This window comes from Corylus avellana, chromosome ca6, assembly GCF_901000735.1.
Source record: "Corylus avellana chromosome ca6, CavTom2PMs-1.0".
In the NCBI taxonomy this organism is placed as follows: Eukaryota; Viridiplantae; Streptophyta; class Magnoliopsida; order Fagales; family Betulaceae; genus Corylus; species Corylus avellana.
This window is the reverse complement of record NC_081546.1, coordinates 4,089,282-4,110,683: the sequence shown is the minus strand read 5'-3', so window position 1 is coordinate 4,110,683 and position 21,402 is coordinate 4,089,282. Positions and strand designations below refer to the sequence as shown.

At 37.0% G+C, this 21,402-nt stretch overlaps 1 protein-coding gene across 1 annotated transcript; it reads left to right on the top strand.

Moving 5' to 3' along the window:
* The first annotated feature begins 4,025 nt into the window (after positions 1–4,025).
* On the top strand, positions 4,026–20,197 carry LOC132184081 (uncharacterized). Its single transcript, XM_059597570.1, has 7 exons — positions 4,026–4,602; positions 8,896–9,913; positions 9,993–10,607; positions 10,699–11,319; positions 11,427–12,131; positions 12,224–12,933; positions 19,380–20,197. Exons 1-6 carry the CDS (start codon positions 4,097–4,099, stop codon positions 12,764–12,766), a joined length of 4,008 nt encoding a protein of 1,335 aa, XP_059453553.1. The 5' UTR covers positions 4,026–4,096; the 3' UTR covers positions 12,767–12,933; positions 19,380–20,197.
* Positions 20,198–21,402: the final 1,205 nt, after the last annotated feature.

Here is a 21,402-nt window from a genome sequence, read left to right as displayed (position 1 = left end):
TCCTCATGTCGTTGGTCCCACCCACCTCCCATCACCGATTATGGAATCTCCAAAACTAATCAAGATGGCGGCTCTAATGATTTTGTTAGTGGTTTTGTCGATTGATATTTTATATATAAGATATTTTGTTAAGAGAATAACATTAGGGAAAATTATACTTTACCCCCCAAAGTTGACAATAATTTTTAATTCGAACTCCAAAATTTTAATTTTTGTAATCCACTCTCACAAAGCTTTAATTTTTTTCAATTTAGCCATTCCGTCAATCAAAGCCGCTTTGACTGATGGAACAGTGATCACGTGCGACGCAAGTGATCACTTTTAGTTTTTTTTTTCCCCAAAATGCCCCCATCCCTGTTGCAAATTACCCTCAGGCAAAAAATCAAACGCTATCTCAAGTCAAACCCTAATACCCGTTTTCGCCTTTTCCTTTTTGTTTTTACTTGATTTATGGAATTGAGACTGTTTTTACAAGATTTTATGTCCATTTTGCTTGAATGATCTTAATTTGGTTGGAATTTAAGAGATAGCGTAGTTAGGGTTAGGTTTTACTCCCAATATGGGAATTTTTTCCCCGGTTGTAGTTTCTTGGAATTGATGGTCAAATCAACTGATTGAGACCCCAACGGAAGATGGATTTGGACCTTCAATTGGATCGGATTATGATTGTTTCGTGATTTCTCCAGAAAATCAGCCCAATAAGCACAATTCAAAACCCATTCCATCAAGAACTATAATACCCAGTTGATTTTACCTACTGGAATGTTTCAGGTTTACTGATCGCCGGAGTTGGGCTGCCCAGCCACCAACGGCGTAGCCATGGCCACAGGCTGAGCTCTCTCTTTCTCTCTCTTCTCCGTGAATATCATCGTCTTCCTCTCTCACTATCCGTCTTAGTCTCACTCTCCGTCATCTCTCTCTGCCCTCTATCTCTCAACATCTCTCTCACACTCCTGTTCTCTCCCTCCTTCACTCTCACGTTCTCTTTGTTTCCTAACCCTGGTTTCGTTGCAAAGAATGGGTGAGACGATAAGAATATAAGGAGGAAGGAGGAGATAGAAGAAATGAAAGAAAAGGAGCAAGTGGGGAGAGGGGGGGCATTTTAGGAAAAAAAACAAACAAAAGTTTCGTCAATCAAAGCGGCTTTGACTGACAGAATAACTAAATTGAAAAAAATTAAAACTTTATGGAGGTGGATTGCAAAAATTATATCTTTGGGGTTCGAATTGAAAATCAATGTCAACTTTGAGGAAGTAAAGTATAATTTTTTCATATTATTTAATGTGAAGGGTAATATTATTTTTTGGTGTTTCAAGCTTCGGTTTCTATTTCTTATTCAAGGGTGCAAAACACTCTGTTTACACCATGACATGATTGAAGTTATTCTCTTCCAAAAAACAAATAAGAAAATAAAAAAATAAAGAAAACAAATGTTTGGGATACTTCACTTAACTCCATTAACTTCCACGTATTTTGAATTTCAATTTTTCGCAATGTCTTCCATTTATTAGTATTTTCTACTAAATCCTACCAAAATTCCTAAAATACTCATATTCTTTATTATAATAAAATAAAAAATTGCAAAGATTAAGGTGTTGGTTAGGATTTAACAGAATTTGCAAAAATACTTACGCCCGAATCATTGCAATTTTTTAATAAAAAAATAGGTGATGAGTGGAGGACTTGGTAACAACAATCAGAAGCATCTGCGTCTTTTGACCAAAGGACAAAACAAGCCCGCAGGCTTAAAAGGAAGATAAACCCTGCAGACTTGTAATTCCATTATCTAAAAACGGGTAAAATTTTGATCGAGCTGCGCTGCTCCAATATTATTTTTGACATTTTTCTTACTTTCATTTTCACCAAAAATATAAGTAAATGTCGTACTACATCAATAAGTATTTTGAGAATTTTGATAAGATTTAAAAAATTCTAACAGAAAGAGGACATTGCAAAAAATTGAAAGTTCATTATCGTAAGGGTTAAATACTTTTTGCCCAACGTGGTTTTACAACTTTATTTTTTGCTCATTCAGTTTCATTTTGTATTACAGATGATACATCGGTAATGACCAGAAATGGAGATGGTACCTCCGTCTAACTTCCATCTAAAATTTGGCAGAAATCCACGCCAGCACTCCTAAAAAAGGGTTAAATACTAAATACCCCCTGGGGTTTCGTTGCTTTATTTTTTTCCTCCTAGGATTTGATTTTTATCACAGGAGGTCATTGTGGTTTTGATAATAGACCAAATTAGTCCTTCAATCAGTTGACCGTTAGTTGACTTAACGAAAGTCCACGTGGATCAATCAAATGTTAACATGTGGCACCTACTTATTATTATTATTATTATTTATTTTTTATTTTTTAAAAAAAAAAGAGAAAAAAAAATTTGGGGAGGCCGAGCCAACCCGGTGGCCATTTGGGGGGTGGCCGAGGCCATGGGGGTGGCCCCATCTGGGCGGATGGGGGTGGCTTGGTGCCCAAGGGGTGGCCGAAACCACCCCCAATGGGCACTGGGGGTAAGGCTGTAATCGAATCGAACCGAGTATTAAATGTTCAAATTTAGTTTGTTTAATTTTTTTCGAACACGAGCCGAGCTCGAGCTTTCCACCGAACTAGATAAGCTCTATTCATTTATTTTTCAGCTGAACTCGAGCTTGTTTATGAGTTACGCAATTAATTTAATTATTTCATATATAAAGTTAATGTCGTGATTGTTCAATTTTTTTTTCTTCAAATTATTAGTTATTTAATTGTTGTTAAGATTTATTGTTTGTGTAATTGGAGAAATTAAGTCAAATATTAAATAATCTAGTCTCAATTTATATGTTTATCTTATAGTATATATATACATACACATAAACTCACTTATACACACGCAAAGACACTTATATCTATATCCAAACTCACAATTACAATAATTTAACTGATATATATTACATTATAATGAACATTTCTTTTTATTTTTTTAAATACTTAACATGTTCTCATTACAAAGTAAAATATAATATTATAAAAATGAAGTTGTACGAGCCGAGCCGAGCTGAGCCTAAATGTATACGCGCTTGAATTTTTTGTTCAAGCTCTATTCATTTAATAAACGAATCGAGCTCGAGCCGAACTAATCCAAGCCGAACCCGAACATGGTCACGAGTTGCTCTGCTCGCTTACAGCCCTAATTGGAGGTGGCCAAAACCACCCCCAACCACCATTGGGGGTGGCTTCGACCACCCCCATCCGGGCAGATGGGGGTGGCTAGGCCACTTCTATGGCCAAAGCGGCCACCCCCAATTTTTTTTTTTTTTTTTTTTTTTTTTTTTAATTTTTAGAAAAGAAATAAAAAAAAATTTAAGTAGGTGCCATGTGTTAACATTTGATTGGTCCACGTGGACTTCTGTTAAGTCAACTAACAGCCAACTAACAGAATGACTAATTTAGCCTATTATTAAAACCACAAAGATCTTCTGTGATAAAAATCAAACCCTAGGGAAAAAAAAATAAAACAATGAAACCCAAGGGATATGAAGTATTTAACCCCTAAAAAATTGACATGTGTCTATATACCTAATTAAAAAAAAAAAAAAAAAAATTTAAACTAAAATGATTAAGAACATAAAAAAAATTAAATTAATAATTTTTTAAATTTTTTTAATGTTTTGTTAATTTAATTTTGTAATGTTTTCAATCATTTTAGTTTTAATATTTTTATAAAATTTTTAATTAAGTATATGGACACATGTCAATTTTTTAGGAGTATTGACGTTGTTTTCTATTAGATTTTGAACATAAGTTAGACAAATGTACTATCTCCGTTTTTATTTATTATCGAGATACCATTTGTTATACAAAACGAAATCAAAAAGGAAAAAAATAAAATTGTTAAACTGCTCTGGAAAAAAATATTTAACCACTTTTTATTTATTTATTTTTTATTTTTTTTTAAAAAAAGGGTTTGTTTGCTTCTTCTTCTTTTTTTTCTGTGATTCCCCAAAGGCGCGTTAACGCGTTAATCTGAAGTATAAATGCGTTCTTCTGCCCGTGACTTTCGCTCATGATCCATTTATCTCTATTCAAGAAGCTTTGCCAAGTGTCCCATGGCTTCCACCAGCAAGATTCAAAATTCCCCATCATCTCTTTCCTCTTCTTGTTCTGAATACGATGTTTTCCTCAGTTTCGGAGATGACATCCGCAATAATTTTACCGACCATTTCTATCACGCTTTGGCTTCTGATAAAGGGATTATAACCTTTAGGGATAATGAAGGACTTGATAGAGGAAAACCCATTTCGCCGGAAGTCTTGAATGCAATCGAGAAATCGAGGATAGCAATCGTCATTTTCTCACAACATTATGCATCTTCCACTCGGCGCTTGGAAGAACTTGCAAAGATCGTTGAATGCAGGGACGCGAGAAGGATGAGAGTTTTGCCCATTTTCTACCACGTGGAACCTAGTGATTTGCGGCATCTGAAGAAGGGGACTTTTGCAGATGGATTTGCTGAAAATGTCGAACGTTTCAAGGAGAACATGGAGATGGTGCAAAGTTGGAGAGATGCTTTGAGAAGAGTGGTCGATCTCAGGGGACACCATTTAAAGGATGAGTAAGATTTACTGATCTTCTTCTAGCTAGTGAGACTTTTGTTTTTTTTCTTTTTCTGACTGCAAAATAGACTCCTAGTACTCCAAATATATATTATTGCTTGATTAAGAAAAAGTTGCCACTAGTTCAAGTTTCAAGGTTTAAAGGACGTAGATGATCGAGGTTTAGGTGAAATTTACAAATTACGTTGAGAGACAAATTCAGATAATTATATAGTGTACTCTGATAACCAAACATATACCCAAAAATTAGGGAAAAAATGTATATTACTCAGAATCCTTTAAGAGAAGTATCAGACAAAAATAAAAGTTCTTCACTTTAAAAAACGAATATCATCTTTACAGCCATTACCTGCACAAGATATTTTTTATGTTTCCTGAGCACCCACACTATCACAAACTCTAACAAGTAAAATTAAGCAGATGATTCCTAAGTTCCTAACAACACATAAAAGGGGGATTGAATAAATATTTTCAATATTAATGCGAAATTTAATTAAATTCATTTACCACCTAATCAATCACCAAATATTATGAAAGTTGTAAACATAATCAATACAAAGATTTTGGTGACTATCCCTCCAAGATCCAAGCGATGGTAAGCTGGCATGTTCCATGAACAATTAAAGGTTTGCGAGGATTCTTGGGCTTGACTCGCTCTTATCACAAATTTGTGAAGGACTATGGTAAGATAAGCGCACCCTCAACAACCTTACTAAAGAAAGATCGATGTCTTCAAGTGGAGTGATGCTGAAGTAGAGACCTTCACTAAGCTTAAACTGAATTAGTCAATTATACGTGTCCTTACCCTACCTAATTTCAGCAAGACATTTGTCATTGAGTGTGACGCTTCGCGTGTGGGCATTAGAGCCATACTAATGCTAGATGTCAACCACGCACCTTTTGTGTAAGGTGCTATCCTCACATCTCACCTGAACATGTCTATGTGTATGTATGACAAAGAGATGTTAGCTATTGTCCATGTAGTTACCCATGAAGACTGTTAAATATACTGGAGAGAGGGATAAAGGAGAGAGAAGAGAGAGAGAGTGGAAGCACGTATCTTTTGTGATAAACCATGTTACATAACTCTCTATTTATAGAGAGAGAATGAGTAGCAGGCAAGAAACCCTAGACTAAACCCTTGAATGCATAAGAAAATAAATCAACCTAGAATAATATCAAATATTCTAACAAAGACCATATTTAATCGGCCTACACCTTCCAAATTTGCATTGATCACAATAACTTGAAGGATCTGTTAAAGAAGAGGATTTCATCCATGGAGCAACAGAAATTGGTTACAAAGTTGTTGGGGTACAACTATGAAATTGTGTACAAGAAATAAGGTCTTCAAATTTGGTTGCAAACTCATTATGTCGCATTCCTGAGCGCTCAGACATCCTCGACGTTTCCATTCAGCATGTGCTACCCTCAAGCAAATAAAAGTGGAGCAATAAGAAGATCCCAAACTCAGATCACCTACGGTACAAAGGGCGACTTGTCTTAGCTGTTTATTCTACTCACAAAACAACTATTTTGCAGGAGCTACATGCATGACGTAGTGCTGGCCATTCTGATTTCCTTTGCAATTATAGACACATTTCTCAATTGTTTTATTGGAAAGGAATGAAGATGGAAATCAAGTGATTTTGTTGCTGAATGTGAGATTTGTCAATGCCATAAAGGAGAAATGGTGGTGATGAAGGCCTTAGGCTTTGGTGGTATAACCATCAAAGTCTAAGGTTTGAATCTCCTCGAGTACAAACAACTCCTTAAGGCCACACTCTTGGCGAAAGCTAGATTTAATCGATCCATGTGGTGGGGATACGTTACACAGGTATGAGACTTGAAGTGGCCTTGCCTATGTAGGGTTTCCCATCATAAAAAAAAGGAGAAACGGTAGCAAGCCTTGAAAGCGCTAGCCACATATGCCCAGTTACTCCAAAAAGACTAGTTAAGTACTTACAATTGAAGCTCCATAGAATAACTTAAAAAGCTTAGTCTCACATAATAAGGAACCAATGTGGGATTTAGCTCTCATGAATACCTTTATAATCCACCGACTCAATTTGAGCAATATATCTTCCTAATGTGAGTCTAACTTTCTAGGGTGCTACAATCTCTCTCACTCAAACCTTGATGTCTTCGTCAGGGTCCACACCATGCAATGTCTTAGTGTTGCATAGTGTTACTCGGTTACTCTGATACTATTTCTAACGATCCAACAAAAGCGTAAGCCACATGTTCACTAACACTTCAAAAAAACTAAACAAGTTACAATTGGAGCTATCTAAAATCACTTATAAAGCTCAATCTCACCTAGTAGGGTACTAATGTGAGACTTAGCAACTCGAACACTTTTATAATCACCCACTTAATCTGGGCAATACATCTTCCTAATGTGAGACTAACTGTATAGGGTGTCACTGGCATGGGTTGTCATATCTATGCACTTTGTGGACGAATTACCACCCTTTCAAGGTAAAGCTACTATCCTTAAGGTCTTGGACCATCTTACAAAGTATGCTCATTTTTGTGCAGTAACACATTCATATACTATATCCACCATTGCTCAAATATTTGATGACAATATTGTCAAGTTGCATGGGATTCCCCAATCTATCGTGAGTGATCGAGATAAAGTTTTCACTTCTAATCTGTAAATGGATGGACAAACTGAAGTTGTGAATTGGTTCATGGTGAACTATCTACAATGCTCTGCAGGAAATAAACCCAGGGAGTGGCCATGATGGCTTCCATGGGCAAAGTGCTGGTATAATACCACCTATCGCTCAGCTACTAAAATGTCTCTTTTCAGAGGAGTATATGGCCGAGATCTATCTGCCTTTTCTACTTGCGTGATAGGTTCCTCATCTGTCGATTAAACAGACTGTGCCCTCCAGGACAAAATTTGAATCTTACAGCTTCTTAAGGACAATCTGATTGCTACATAAGCTCGTATGAAGCAATAGATTGACAAACATCGTTAGAAAGAGTTCCATCCTTGAAGCTTATGGGCAGGTTTCCATCAATGTTTAGTCATCCTTGAAGCTTTCTCCACCATATAAGGTGTTAGAAAGAGTTCGTCATGTCATCTACCGCCTTGATCTACCTTCAGAGTCCAAGATACATTTGGTCTTCCATGTCTCTTGTCTCATGAAGAATCGAAGCAAATAAATCCTTCCTTAGCAACAACTACCTGAAATTGTTTCTATAAGAGACTTGCATATTCAGCCTGCTGCAATTTTTTATTTTCAGTTTGTCAGGTACAATAATCAGGCAGTCACTGATGTTCTCATCTAGTGGGCCCATTTACCAAGGAAAGATTCAATGTGGGAATTGTACGAGACCTTAAATGCCTGCTTTCTTGAATGAAAAATGCTACACTTATCAAAAATTTTCTTCAAAATTTGCTTTCCAAATGATGTGTCACAATCTTATTCCATCTATTATTTTGATAAATGTGTCACCATCTTATAGGATTGCGACTCATCATTTGGGAAGCAAATTTTTGAAAAAACTTTTGGAAAATATAGCATTCCTCTTCTTGAATTATTTAATAATCAACCTTGATGGACAGATTTAAGGGGGGGTTGGCGGGGCCCCACCTGTAAACAAAATTATTAAAAATAGGTTTTAATTTTAAAATTTGTTAGAATAAAATAATTTAGGTTTTTTTTCTTTTCTTCTTCTTCTTCTTATTTTGGCCCCAAGATTCCACCCCCCCCCTTAAAATTGAACTTCTAGTTCCGTCCTTGCTTGAGGGTGAGAGATGTTAGAAAACCAAATATTCTCAAAATATTTAATATTCCGATATTATTTGCGAAATATTTTCATGATTAGCCAATATTCTGATTTTGTTCTCATAATGGCATAAAATTTCCTTTCTATTATAAGAACCCCTTCTATATAAGCGTGTAAAGGTCTTACAGCTAAACCATCAAGGAAAATACAATTGCCAGAGGTATAAATTGAAGGTTTGACCCCGTCCAAGTGATTATCCCTTCTTATTTCTCCCGTTTGTTTTATTTATTTCCTGGTTTTCATTTAGAACCCTTAAGTTCCTATCACGTTATTAATTACTTTTTTCTTCAATTTTATGAACGCATGATTCATTTTTAGATGCATCTTAGAATTTCACCAAGCAAATCAAGCTCAAATACGTTATCAAGTTGAATTGTACAACTTTCTTTTTCAAGGTGAACAAGCAAAATAACAACATTTACATATCTCCTATGGGTTTGTGTTTGCTTTGACTCACCAAAAGATATTTCGTTCTATCTATCTTACAGGTTTGAGTCAAAGTTCATCCAAAGATTTGTTGAAAAAATATCTAGTGAGTTGAATGATACAATCGAAAGTGTTTTTAAGGACAAACATGTTGGAATGAAGTCTCGTGTTGAGGAATTTGTGAATTTGTATATAGATATGGAGCCGAAGGATGATGTTCGCTTTATAGGGATATGTGGGAAGAGTGGAATCGGCAAGACAACTCTTGCTGAAGTTGTTTTTGAAAGGATCCGTCATCAATTTCAAGCTAGCAGCTTTCTCAGAGATGTCAAAAAAAATGATTTAGGTGATTCACAAGATCAACTCCTTTGGGATATGAAGTTGAAAAGTGAAATAGCAAGATGGGATGAGCTTAAGGCAATCAACAAGACAAGTCTTAGACTACGTAACAAAAGGGTTATTATTGTTGTTGATGATGTGGATGAAGAAAAGTTGGAAAAATTAGTAGGGTGTCCTAATAGGTTTGGCCCGGGGAGTAGAATCATCATAACCACTGAAGATGAGGTTTTGTTGCAGAAAAAATGCAGAAAGAAAAATGTATACGAGGCTAAAAAACTGGATGCATCTGATGCTCTGCAGCTCTTTAGTCAACAAGCCTTCAACAAACCCCTTTGTGAAAATGATTTATTGGATATATGCAATGATTTTGTAAGTCATGTTGACGGCCATCCTCTAGCTCTTAAAAAATTGGGTTCCTCCTTGCATGATATACCAAGAGATCTATGGAAAGCTGAGCTGGAAAGACTAAGAGAAAGTGCTCAACATTCTAATGAGAGAACTCAAACAGCACTTAGAATCAAGACAAACGACGATAAGGTTAAATTCCCAGTGACTTCACTGCTGGAGTGTGGGGTCAATCTAGTATACCAGCGAAACATGGAAGATTTTAAATGTACAGTACTCATACAAATGATGACCTCGTATGGTGACGATTTGGTCCATCATGAGGAAGTCCGGCGAACTGGTGGCTCTTATGAGGACCCACACCCTCGTGATGGATTCTACAAAACGGGCCCCCTGGTAAGAATTCTGATGATCCACACCCTTGCAGTCATCTTTCCCTCTCTCTCTGATTGGATGTTGTATTTCTATGTTACAGGAATTTAATCCGCTCTTCTTATATAATAGTTGCTTCCCTCCAAGTAAAATAACCCAAGAGTGGTTCAGTCATCCGAGTTTCAGGCACTCAGTGACAATGGACATACCACCAAATTTGTACAATGATAACACTTGGATGGGGCTCACTCTATTTGTTTGTTTTTCATTTCACGGGGATCCAAAAACCGTCCTTGACAATTTGGTTTCAGAAATTCCACACTTCCTATATTGTCAATTCCGAACGATTGTAGATCGTATGGACAATGATCAGGTCATTGGTTGTGTCACTAGTAAAGTAGAAATCATGTGGTTAAATAATATAGGTGGATTCATTTGGATATCCTACATACCGAGGGAGTTACTTAAGAATATGTTGCGCCAGTGCAGCTTCATTTCAGCTTCATTTGTAAGTGATTGGCCAGGTGTGATGGTGCGGGTATGTGCGCTTCGTCTTTTGTATCAGAATGATCAGGTACAATTTGAGCAAAAGCTAAAACAATGCAACGCCTTGATTTCTGAGCATTCGGATTCTGCGAGTCAATTTATGGTTGATCAAGAAAAAAGAAATAAGAGGCCAAAGCAAAACCGACCCCTAATACCTATGAATTGCATTGAAGTAAGCATCAACTCTGCGAAAATACTTCTATTAACTCTCCCTCTTTCTCTCAGTACTCTCACTCATTAGACAATATATTTCTGTTTTGCAGGACTTCCATCGACACCTTCCTTATAATTCTTGTTTTCCTCAAAGTGAAATTCTAGATTGGTTCAGCCTTAAGAGTGACGGGCCTAAAGTTAGAATCTCTCTTCCTCCAAATTTGTACGATGATCCTACGTGGACGGGACTTGCTCTGTTTGCCTCTTTTTCAGTCCTCTTTGGCAGTCTGGATTCACAAGTTCATTGTCGCTTTGGGTTTGTATCTCAAAATGGTACTTTTGGTCTAGGGTGCCCCTATAGCTATTGCCTCCTTGAAGAAGATCTCAACTTGTTAAAGTTAGATGGATTCATGTGGTTGTCTTATATACCAAGTGGGTGGTTTCCAAAGTGGTTGAATCGATGCAGTTCCATTGAGGTTTCATTTAGCAATTGCCCAAGCTTGACGGTTCACAAGTGTGGACTACAACTTTTGTACCAAAATGATGAGGTGAAGTTTAGGGAAATAATAAGACTCTGCAAGTCCTCGTTCTCTAATAACCGTGAGAATGAGGGAAAGGCGAGTACAAGTAACACCTTTAATGATGAGGACACTCACCCTGAAAGACTTGGCTCTAATGAGGATCTTCACAATAAAGCATCAATAAGACCTCGTAATCAATGCAACCTGCCGGTAATTAAGAAACTATGAGTTATGAGTATTCGATTTGCCACAAAGGTACTATTTCCTCCCCCTTTCTTTCACTCTCACTCATCATACGCATTATTTCTATTTTACAGGACTTTGATCCATGCCTTGTCTACGAGTCTTGTTTTCCTCCAAATGAAATTCTGGAATGGTTCAGCCATCGGAGTGATAAGCCCCAAGTGATAATCTATCTACCACCAAATTTGTACGACGATCCCTCTTGGAAGGGACTTGCTCTTTGTGTTTCTTTCTCACTCCAAGAGCATGGGACTACCATTGTTGACAATCTGGACTCGCAAGTTCCTTGCAACCAGCTGATTTTTCTGTTGGAAACGGCTATTGGTAGTCTGGAACTTCTGCATAAGTATTGCCCCACTAAAGAAGATCTCATGCTGTTACGGCTAGGTGGATTCATTTGGCTGTCTTATATACCACGTGGGTCCTTTCCAAACTGGTTGATTCATAGCAATTTCATTGAGGTTTCAATTGCCACCGATGTTCCAGGATTGACCTTGCACAAGTGTGGGTTCCGTCTTTTGTACGAGAATGAAGAGAGAGAGTTTAAGGAAACAGTAAGTCACTACACGTCCTCATTGTCTAAAACCCGTGATGTTATTCATCAATCAAATATTGCCAATGAAAAGACGGTTAAGCCAAACCAGGAGGACAAAGCAGTTGAGCCCATTACAACCAGCATCTCTGATGAGGTTTCTCACCTTGCAAGACTCAGAGGATCCCTTAATCCCAGGCTTAAAGACAAGGGCAAAAATGATCTGCACAACCAAAGTAACCTGCCGGTAATTAAGAAACTATGAGTTATGAGTATTTGATTGCCTCTCCCATTCTTTCACTATGATCACTCATCATACACAATATTTCTATTTTACAGGACTTCGAGCGACGCCTTGTCTATAATTTTTGTTTTCCTTCAAATGAAATTCTGGACTGGTTCAACTATCAGAGTAATAAGCATCTAGTGACAATCTCTGATCTGCCTCCAAATTTGTACGATGATTGTACTTGGATGGGACTTGCTCTCTGTGTTTCTTTTTCAGTCGAGGAGCATGGGACTACCATTGTTAACAATCGAGATTTACCAGCTCCTTGTGGCTTTATCATTTGTATGTTGGAAACCGATATTTGTGGTCTGGGACATGTCAATATGGACCATATGTATTGCCCCACTAAAGAATATCTCATGTCGTTACGGCCAGGTGAATTCATTTGGCTGTCTTATATACCGCGTGAGTTATTTCCAAACTGGTTGAATCATAGCAGTTTCATTGAGGCTTCAATTGGCACCGATTTACCGGGCTTGTCCGTGCAGAAGTGTGGGTTCCATCTTTTGTATGAGAACGAAGAAATAGAGTTTAAGGAAATAATAAGGCAGTTAAGCCAAACCCGGGATGGCGCAACATCGGTGATCAATTAATGATTGCCAATGAAAAGACGAAGGACAAATCAGGTGAGCGCAGTACAACCAGCAGCACTGATGATCCCAGGCTTGAAGACAAGGGCCAAAGAATCGTACAATATTCTCTCCTCTACTTGGGCTACTGCTTTTCTTATCTTGGGGGCTCTTCCAATTCTTCACTTATCGTAAGTCATCTATTCCTCTAGTTTTTGTCATAAGTCTATTGAAGTCTATTGAAGGAAACTCGTCATTTTTACTGAAAAAAAAAATAAAAATGTCGGTATTTTGATTGGTTGACACCTCTGACTAGAATTGAAATAGAGAGAATTCTTATCCATTTTCTCGTGGATTAAGGATTGGGCTTACATCCTGCTGCTATGTAAATGTACGGTCAAGATTAAAACCCCCATTGAAAACATTGAAGTCATGTCATCCTTCTAAATGCGGCCAACGTTTGTTGCAAGTCCAACATGGAATTTAAACAGCGCTTGTTGCAAAGCACCAAGAAAAGAATGAGTCAACTCACTTAGAACGTCAAGAAAGTTCTTACTTGTTCCCATCCGTCTTGACTTGGTTTCCATTGGTATTTAAGAATTCAGTTTTATCGTTTTAACTGGTCGTCAGTTTCTGATGAGTACTCAGTGTCATGATCTTCAATTGTTTAGTTGGATGATGCTAAGTGCGCTGCTGACTGGGATTGTGTGTTAACATCCCGCACAAGCTAATGGGTAGGAAACAGACTCTTAGCTTGTCTAGAAGTACCAGAAATTAAACAGTAGAGCCTTAGTGAAAATGTAATGTTACAAGGATCACGGTTCGCCTCCCAGTTCTATTCCACTAGGAATATTATTCAGGGATCTCACTCTTCTAGAGCATGCAGTGGAAGGCTTGTCACTTTCATTACATCGATAACTAAATAAAGAGAGCAATTCTAAAGCATCATAACCTAGATAAATATCAAATGTCTTAGCATCAACACCAAATATTATGGTTCAAAACATCAAAGCTTAATTAAAAAATAATACAAAAGATGTCTACTCCTTGAAATAACTTCAGATGCCGAAGATCCACTTTCATAGACTGAATGAGATAGGGCACATAAATACTCTCGATCACACTAGTATGCGCATTAGGTTCGTCACTGTCCCACAAGTGCTTCATTCAAACGAGATCAAAAGATCTTGATTATGTCATTCAAAGGGACCAAACGAGTCGCAGAATTCTCCATCTAGGTGGCTATCTGTAATATCTGGAAACCTTAAGGGCTTTTGGGGTAATTTAAAAGACTTAAAGAAAAAAAATAAAGAGAGGGAAAAAATTTTTTTTGCACCGGACGCGTGGTGGGGGATGACTCACCCCCACCCCCCACCGAAATTACACCCACTGAAAAAAAAAAAAAAATTCAGCTTGCCTTATCCCCATCGAATACGCCTAGGCCCTACTGCCCTATCGTCAAAACACCTGGGGCAGGTTGAACGAAATAGAGAGGGAGAATATAGGAGAAGAGAAAGAAAAAGAAAAAGGAGAGAGAGAAGAGAACCGAGAGAGAAAGAGACGCAGAAGATAAAGAGAGGGAAAGAAGAGGAAAGAAAGAAAAAGAAGAGAAGAAGGAAGAAGAGAGAGAAAGAGAGAGAGATTGGGATGTAGAGAGAGAAAGGGAGAGGGCGTAGAAGTTCTGCTATATAGGTAAATTACTGTTCGTAATCCCTTGAATTTCGGCCAAACTAGCAAACTAGTTGAGTTTCTGTAAAGTGTGAAATCAAACTTTTCTGCTTGATTTTCTGTTATTTGAGTGGTAGTTTTCTGCTTGATAGTGATCAATAATTGTAGAGTGAATTTCAAGCAGTGCAAGAGAAAATTAAAGTGAATTTTTGGCTAGAAAGATTTCTATAAGTTTTTCTTTTCTATCCTCTTACACGTTAGAGATAAGTTGGTATGAAAAATCTTTCCTATATAACCTGTTTATATCAGTTGCCTTAGAGGATTGTTTTGAGGCTTTAAAAAGAAAGTGTGCAAGACTTTTTGTAGGACTTTTGACTTGCGCAATAACAAAAGGAGTTGTGGTGATATGTGATAAGATTATCTTTTTTTGACAAGTAGATCGAAGCTGATAAGATTATCTAAAAGGATTATAACAGAAGCAACAAAGTTTACTTCTATTTAGTTCTTTTCTAAAAACCAAGTAAGAAAAATAAGGGCCACCCTTTTTTTACCAGAAATAATATACACCTAAGCACTTAGCATTTCCCATTGTAGAATATATTTTCTGAATGGAAGTAAAAAATAACTCAAAAATAATTACATATCATTGATAGATAATTAAATATTAAAAACAATTAATTAGGCATGTTATATCTTCTTCGAAGTGTTTGTACTAAAGAAATAATTTATGTTGGTTTTTGCTAAACCATAGTAAAATATAATATTATTTTATATTAATTTAGAAAACCCTTCAATAATCCAGGAAAGCTAAACCCAAGAGCAAAACTAAACAACTAAACAACTAAACCGAAACAGAATAACCCAACCACTCAAGTGAAAAATCGAACCTCCAACAACAACCACACCCATTAAGAATCCAACCCAATAATTTAGAGCTTTTTACAAATGAGGTATTCCTCCTCCAAATTAAACCCTAAATCGAAATCTATTGGGAATAACCCCACTCAACCGGTCATCACGAGATTAAGAAACCTCACTGATACAGGCCCACAAATGACTCTCATTTCAAAGCTTGGTTACCACGGTCCGGGACCAACATAACCTGGGAAGGCTCAGAGAACGATCATTCTCGAGAAGGGGATCGATTCGGAAAACATGACAAGTAATGGACAGAATGAGTTTCAAGACTGGATATATCCCGGCTGGTATCTCTTGGGTGTCAGACGACCACCAAGTCCTGGAAGGAATAAAAGATGGTGCAGTTAGGTCTCATCCCCTGGATTTCGGGGACCAATCTTATCCATGAAGTCCGGATTAGATATCCATTCTAGGTTGAATTGGATAGGATCATAGGAGTCTCAATCCGGGTCCAATTAGGACTCATTGAAGAATTCCGCCAACGATCCAACTCTAAGCTGAATTAGAAGTAGACCCCGGATCCAAATCAAATTCTAAACAGTCACAACCTATTCGAAGTAGAAGACCTAATCCAGGTCAAATTACGCCTCTTAGGCTTATAAATTGGCCAGGACCCAGGTATAATTTGAGACAAAATTATTGTCCATTGAGCACATATCACTGAGAGATTGACTTTGGCATCGGAGGGAGATCATGCATGCACTCGTGGCGAGCTCTCTTAATTTGTTACTATGAGAAGAGTTATGGTTTGAGTCATTAGGGTTTTAGGGGTAGTCTTTATGGTATTTCTCTAATCTTATATAATAGGATGTTTGTATTATGTTAATATAAGTTGAATAATATAATAGCCTTCACCTTTTCTGTCTAAACCGCTCATACAAACTATAACATGATATCAAAGCCTTAGGGTTTGAATCCTTGGCCTTTTGCTTGTAGTAGTTGTTTTCCGCTCTATTTGTTATGTTTTTTCGTGAGTATTGTTCTGGTGGCTGCACTGCCCATGTGGCCTTAGTGCCCACATGAGCAGTGCCCTGAAAGAAGCTATCCATGGTTTTTTTTTTTTAAGATTTTTTTTTTTTTGCTGTCAATTAGTCATGGCTTCTCGGTGTGATGGTCACTGACGGCTTCTAGGTGTGTTGGCCGGCGTGTTCAGTGGTGACCGGAGTAGTCTGTAGCGGTTGGTGTAAGGTGGCTGGCGTGGTGCAGTGGTCATCGGGAAAAAAAAAGTTGCCGGCGTAGGTGTTTGTGTTGTTGAAACGTTGATCTGTGGTCATCGTTTGATTCTGTTGTTGCTGTTTTTGGAGTGGCCGGAGTTTTCTGTCTTCTCCGACAAGTCCCAACGAGCTCTGACGATATTCCAGCAAAGCTCCAGCGACTGTTCAATTTGACTTTTCAGCAATTTTTTGACTACTTTTTTTTTTTTTTTTTTGGTGTGTTCTATTTGTCGCTGGCATGTTCTGTCTATCTCCGGTGAGTTGCAACAATTTCCAACGAAGCTCTAGCGTGTCTATAGCGAAGCTACAGCGATGGGTTTTTTTTTTTTTTTAGTACTTGTTTTGTATCGAAACTCGTTGGTTGATCACGTGAAATGTGATCGTTGTTTTCGACCGGCTTTGGTGTTTTGCGGCGAGACCCGATCACATATGTTAGTGATCGTTGTTGTAACATCCCCAGCCCGTTAAGGCTGAGTTTGCCACTTTTCTTCTTTTACAACAAAAGTTCTTGCAAAGATCTATAAGGTCTATCAGAGTACTTGATTTTAAAGGATACGAAAAATGTATAAAACATTATTCAAGAGATTTTATTACAAGCGAAATTAGAAAACATTAAACTTTAGTTGCGGAATATCATATCATTACAATAACTTATATGAAAAGACTTTGAAAATTAATAATTATTCTCACCCCATTCCGGCCTCCTATTCCAGCATCCTTTCTACCTGAAAACAAGAAATAAAACTGAATGAGCCCCAAGGGGGCCCAGCAAGTAAAATCCACAACCATAAATAGTTTTACTCCTTGTTCTCAGTTTTGAAAATCGTTTTCGCAAATAAATATAATTCTAGCCATAATAATATCTGTATGTACGGTTGCATCTCCCGTAACATATACATACTATTACATCTAGTAATAGATCATCGTTGTAAATCATCTTTATAAATCATCATCATAATGCATCTTTATAAATCATCATCATAATGCATCATTATAAATAATCTTTGTAAATCATCATAGCATATCATCGTTGAAAATATAGTATCATTTTCTCATAATCGGGCCCATGTACACTATTACCCCTGTGCACGAGGGTTGCGGGTCCTTGTGACCATGGCACTGAACTGTGGCCACAGCCATGCCCGACCGTCAATTAACTCTTTCTCGGTGCACTCAACGGTCTAGTTGATGGAATACCACCTTCTGGCATAGCCTCCTTCAGTGGTTTCGCCTCCATCCGAGTATCGGTACCGAACTCTCATCTTATCTTATCTTGGGGCCAAAAAAATACTCTCCTCCATACATGTGCCCTCATTTCATAAACATTTATCTCATCTCTTGTACTTTTCTTTGTACTTCTTTTGATGCATCTTAGGGCAACATGTAGGAGGGTTTATCATCTTTTTTCTTTCTTATAATCATCATCATTTCTCAACTTTCTTTTCTTAAAATGGAAACTTTTTCAAATATAAACTTGTTGTGCTTAAAAAGCATTTAAAGAAATATAAACTTTCTAAATAATTCTTTTAGAAATCCTTCATGCATGCAACATATCTCCATGACAGGTGAATAAAATAATCATTTACAGTTTGATACAAGAATATATAAATAGCATGACATGAAATAATTTTAGAAGGGGTAGTGAATTTACTTACCTCTAGACTGAAGCTAAAAGTGGTATGAAGGAATCTAGTTGCTCCAATATGACTAACACCACTAGTATATCTTTTGAAACTAATTTCTAAAGTCCGCTATCTCTTGTGTTCTTTCTTTCTTGTAGCGCTTGGTCTCGCCCTTTCTCTCTCTGTTCTGAGTAAACACTCTTAGAAAGAAAAAAGACCGAGTAAAAAGCGGAAGAAGGAAGAATATATGCAAGAGATGGGAGAGGAGATGAGTGGTGAAAATTCTGAAGGAGAAGAGCTCTATTTATAGGAGAAAATCAAACACTATTCTACCGTCAATTTACAATTATACCCTCATTCTATCTTCAATTTACAATTATACCCTCATTTTACTATTTCACCACCCCTATACTATTTCACCAACCCTATACTATTTCACCAACCCTATACTATTCTACCTTCAATTTACAATTATACCCTCATTCTATCTTCAATTTACAATTATACCCTCATTTTACTATTTCACCAACCCTATACTATTTCACCAACCCTATACTATTCTACCTTCAATTTACGATTATACCCTTATTCTATCTTCAATTTACAATTATACCCTCATTTTACTATTTCACCAACCCTATACTATTTCACCAATTACCATTCTCTAATTACCACTCTCATAAATTTCCCAAGAATTAAAATCCTTAGCTACAATGGATATTAAAATAACATCATTATCAAAATAATCTATTTAAATAGCTTTGAAAATTCTGGGACACTACAGTTGTATCCTGCCAGCCTTGGTGTTTTGCGGCGAGATTTGATCAAGTTTCCAATGAGTTTTCGACTAGCCTTGAAGTTTTATTAAATTATCTTGTTATTTGTATGAATTTTTGTATTGTGTGCTCCAAGCTATTCCGGCTTGAGGAGGAGTGTTAGAGGATGCTTTTCTAGTTGTTTTTTGTTTGCTTGTATCTTCCAAGCTGGATTCATATGATATATATGCTCCAGCTTGAGGGGAAGTGTTAAAAGAGTTAAGGTTTAAGTCATTAGGGTTTTGGGGGTAGTTTGTTCTTTGTATCATTTCTCTAATCCTATATAATAGGATGCTTGTATCAAGTTAATATGAGTTGAATAATATAATAGCTTACATTTTTTGTGTCTAAACCGTTCATACAAACTATAATAGTTACTATATTTGTTACTATTTTGCAGGGATAGAGGAAACCATTGAAGAACTGTGGAAGATTTATATTACCTCGAAGAATGTGTTCTCCACGCCTTACCGAAAACTGTTCTAACAAAATCCATCACATTCAGTCAAAGATAGAATCATGCATACATGGTAGAGAGAGAGAGAGAGAGAGAGGAAAACAAACCGAAAGGTTCGAGGGACAGAGCTAGTGACGTGCACAGGTTGAGAGGCGGCCCCTTAGTAGGCGTGTCAATCACTACATGAATGTGGAAAGACCATTATCTATCAACCACCAGATGAACATGGAACGACAGTAGGCAGTTATCGAAAACCCTATAAAAGGGATGCAATGCATTAAATAAAGGAGATGGATTCATCTCCAAAAACCCTAGCTCATTGCGATATTTACTCAATTCAATAATGCTAACTTAAGCATCAGAGTTTTTTTGGTCTCCAAACCAGTGGATCCTTTAACTCTTTTTACTATTTTGCAAGTAGCTCATAGTCGGGCAGGCTGTACCAAAAATTGCTCTAAGTGTTTGGCATCGTCTATGGGAGCGACAGTCCTCATCTCTTTAAAATCATGGCTAAGATTGACTGTTGGGTTGCCTTCTTCAAAATCCATGGTCTTCTATGACAGAGTTACTTTATAGATACACGCTCAACTGTGACGGATCTGTGTTGAGAAATTCTTCTGCCCATGGCAGATTTATGCTTATTCATAGCAAATTTGCACGGATCTACGACAAATATACGTTCAATTGTAACGGGTCTGTGACGGTGGTAATCTTTGTAAAAAAACAAGTTTTAGTGTATGCTTTGCTTTCTCTTTGTTGTTTGCTTGCTTGTAACATGTTAATATACACATACTGTGAGTGTTGAGTTTCACATTGAGAAAATATTAAAAAAAAATACTTAAGTGAACCTAAAACCATTAGCTTAGGTTTTTTGATTAGAGTGATGTTCATATATATATATACTCTTGGTAAAAACTTTATAAACCGTTTATCATCGCAACAAAGTGGTATTAGAGCCCATGGTTAGCTTCTTGGGAAGAGTGTCTGGACGCAGGAAAATTGTTGTGAGTACACTTGTAAGTGTTGAGTCTCACATTGAGAAAGTATTATAAAAAAAAAATAAAAAAAAAAAAAAATAAAAAAAAAAAACCCAAAACCATTAACTTAAACTTTTGAGCTGAAGTGAAGTTAGTAATAAAATAATAACTCTCTAACCGTTTATCTCCCCGAAAAAGACACTTTATGGTTATATGTAACACTTTTCAACATTTTCACTTTCCCGACCGAGCTTTCAAAATAAATGTTTTCAGCCATTTTGCTATATGAAAGTCTACTGTAACACATTCTAAACCTTTTTTTTTTTTTTTTTTTTTTTTTTTTTATCTCTTCTCTCTCCCTCCCCCTCTTATCCCTCTCGCCCTTCACCGATCTCTCGAAGCCTTTGCTCCATTGCCCACCGACCACATCCACTCTAGCTGCAGTAGCAACATCTCCACCACCAAACCCACTTCGCCACCGAACCTTTTCCATATCCACCACCAAAAATCAGCTCGTCTACACCTTCCATCTCTTTCGTCTTTGCTGTTGTTCACCGTGGACATGAAAATGGAGTTCAAGAAACACCACCAAAACCCCAAAGCTTGAAAATTTAACTTGAAAGCTCAAGAAAGATGTTGATGGTGTTGACGATGGAGCTGGCCATAGGTACCGACGAAGTGAAGCTCGTAAATGGCAGGACTATTTCTGGTTAATTGATTCTCAATTGGTTGGGTGATGATTTTTGGTGGAATGGCGGGTGGTTTCAATGAAAAACAATAAAAATAATACTGAAAAATAATATTTAATTATAATAGAGAGTTAAAATAAGGGTTAAACACCTTTCAGCCCCATCTGGTTTAACAACTTTATTTTTTGTCCATTCGGTTTCAATTCGTATTACAAATGGTACTTGGGTAATGAATAAAATCTGAAATAGTACTTCCGTCAATCTACCGTTCAAAAATTAACAGCAATCAACGTCACTACC

Excerpts from the sequence above, each read along its gene's own strand:
- LOC132184081 (XM_059597570.1), top strand. The coding sequence starts at position 4,097 with ATGGCTTCCACCAGCAAGATTCAAAATTCCCCATCATCTCTTTCCTCT. Across the intron at positions 9,914-9,992 it reads TCTACAAAACGGGCCCCCTG|GAATTTAATCCGCTCTTCTT; the intron begins GTAAGAATTCTG and ends TCTATGTTACAG. Across the intron at positions 11,320-11,426 it reads GTAATCAATGCAACCTGCCG|GACTTTGATCCATGCCTTGT; the intron begins GTAATTAAGAAA and ends TCTATTTTACAG.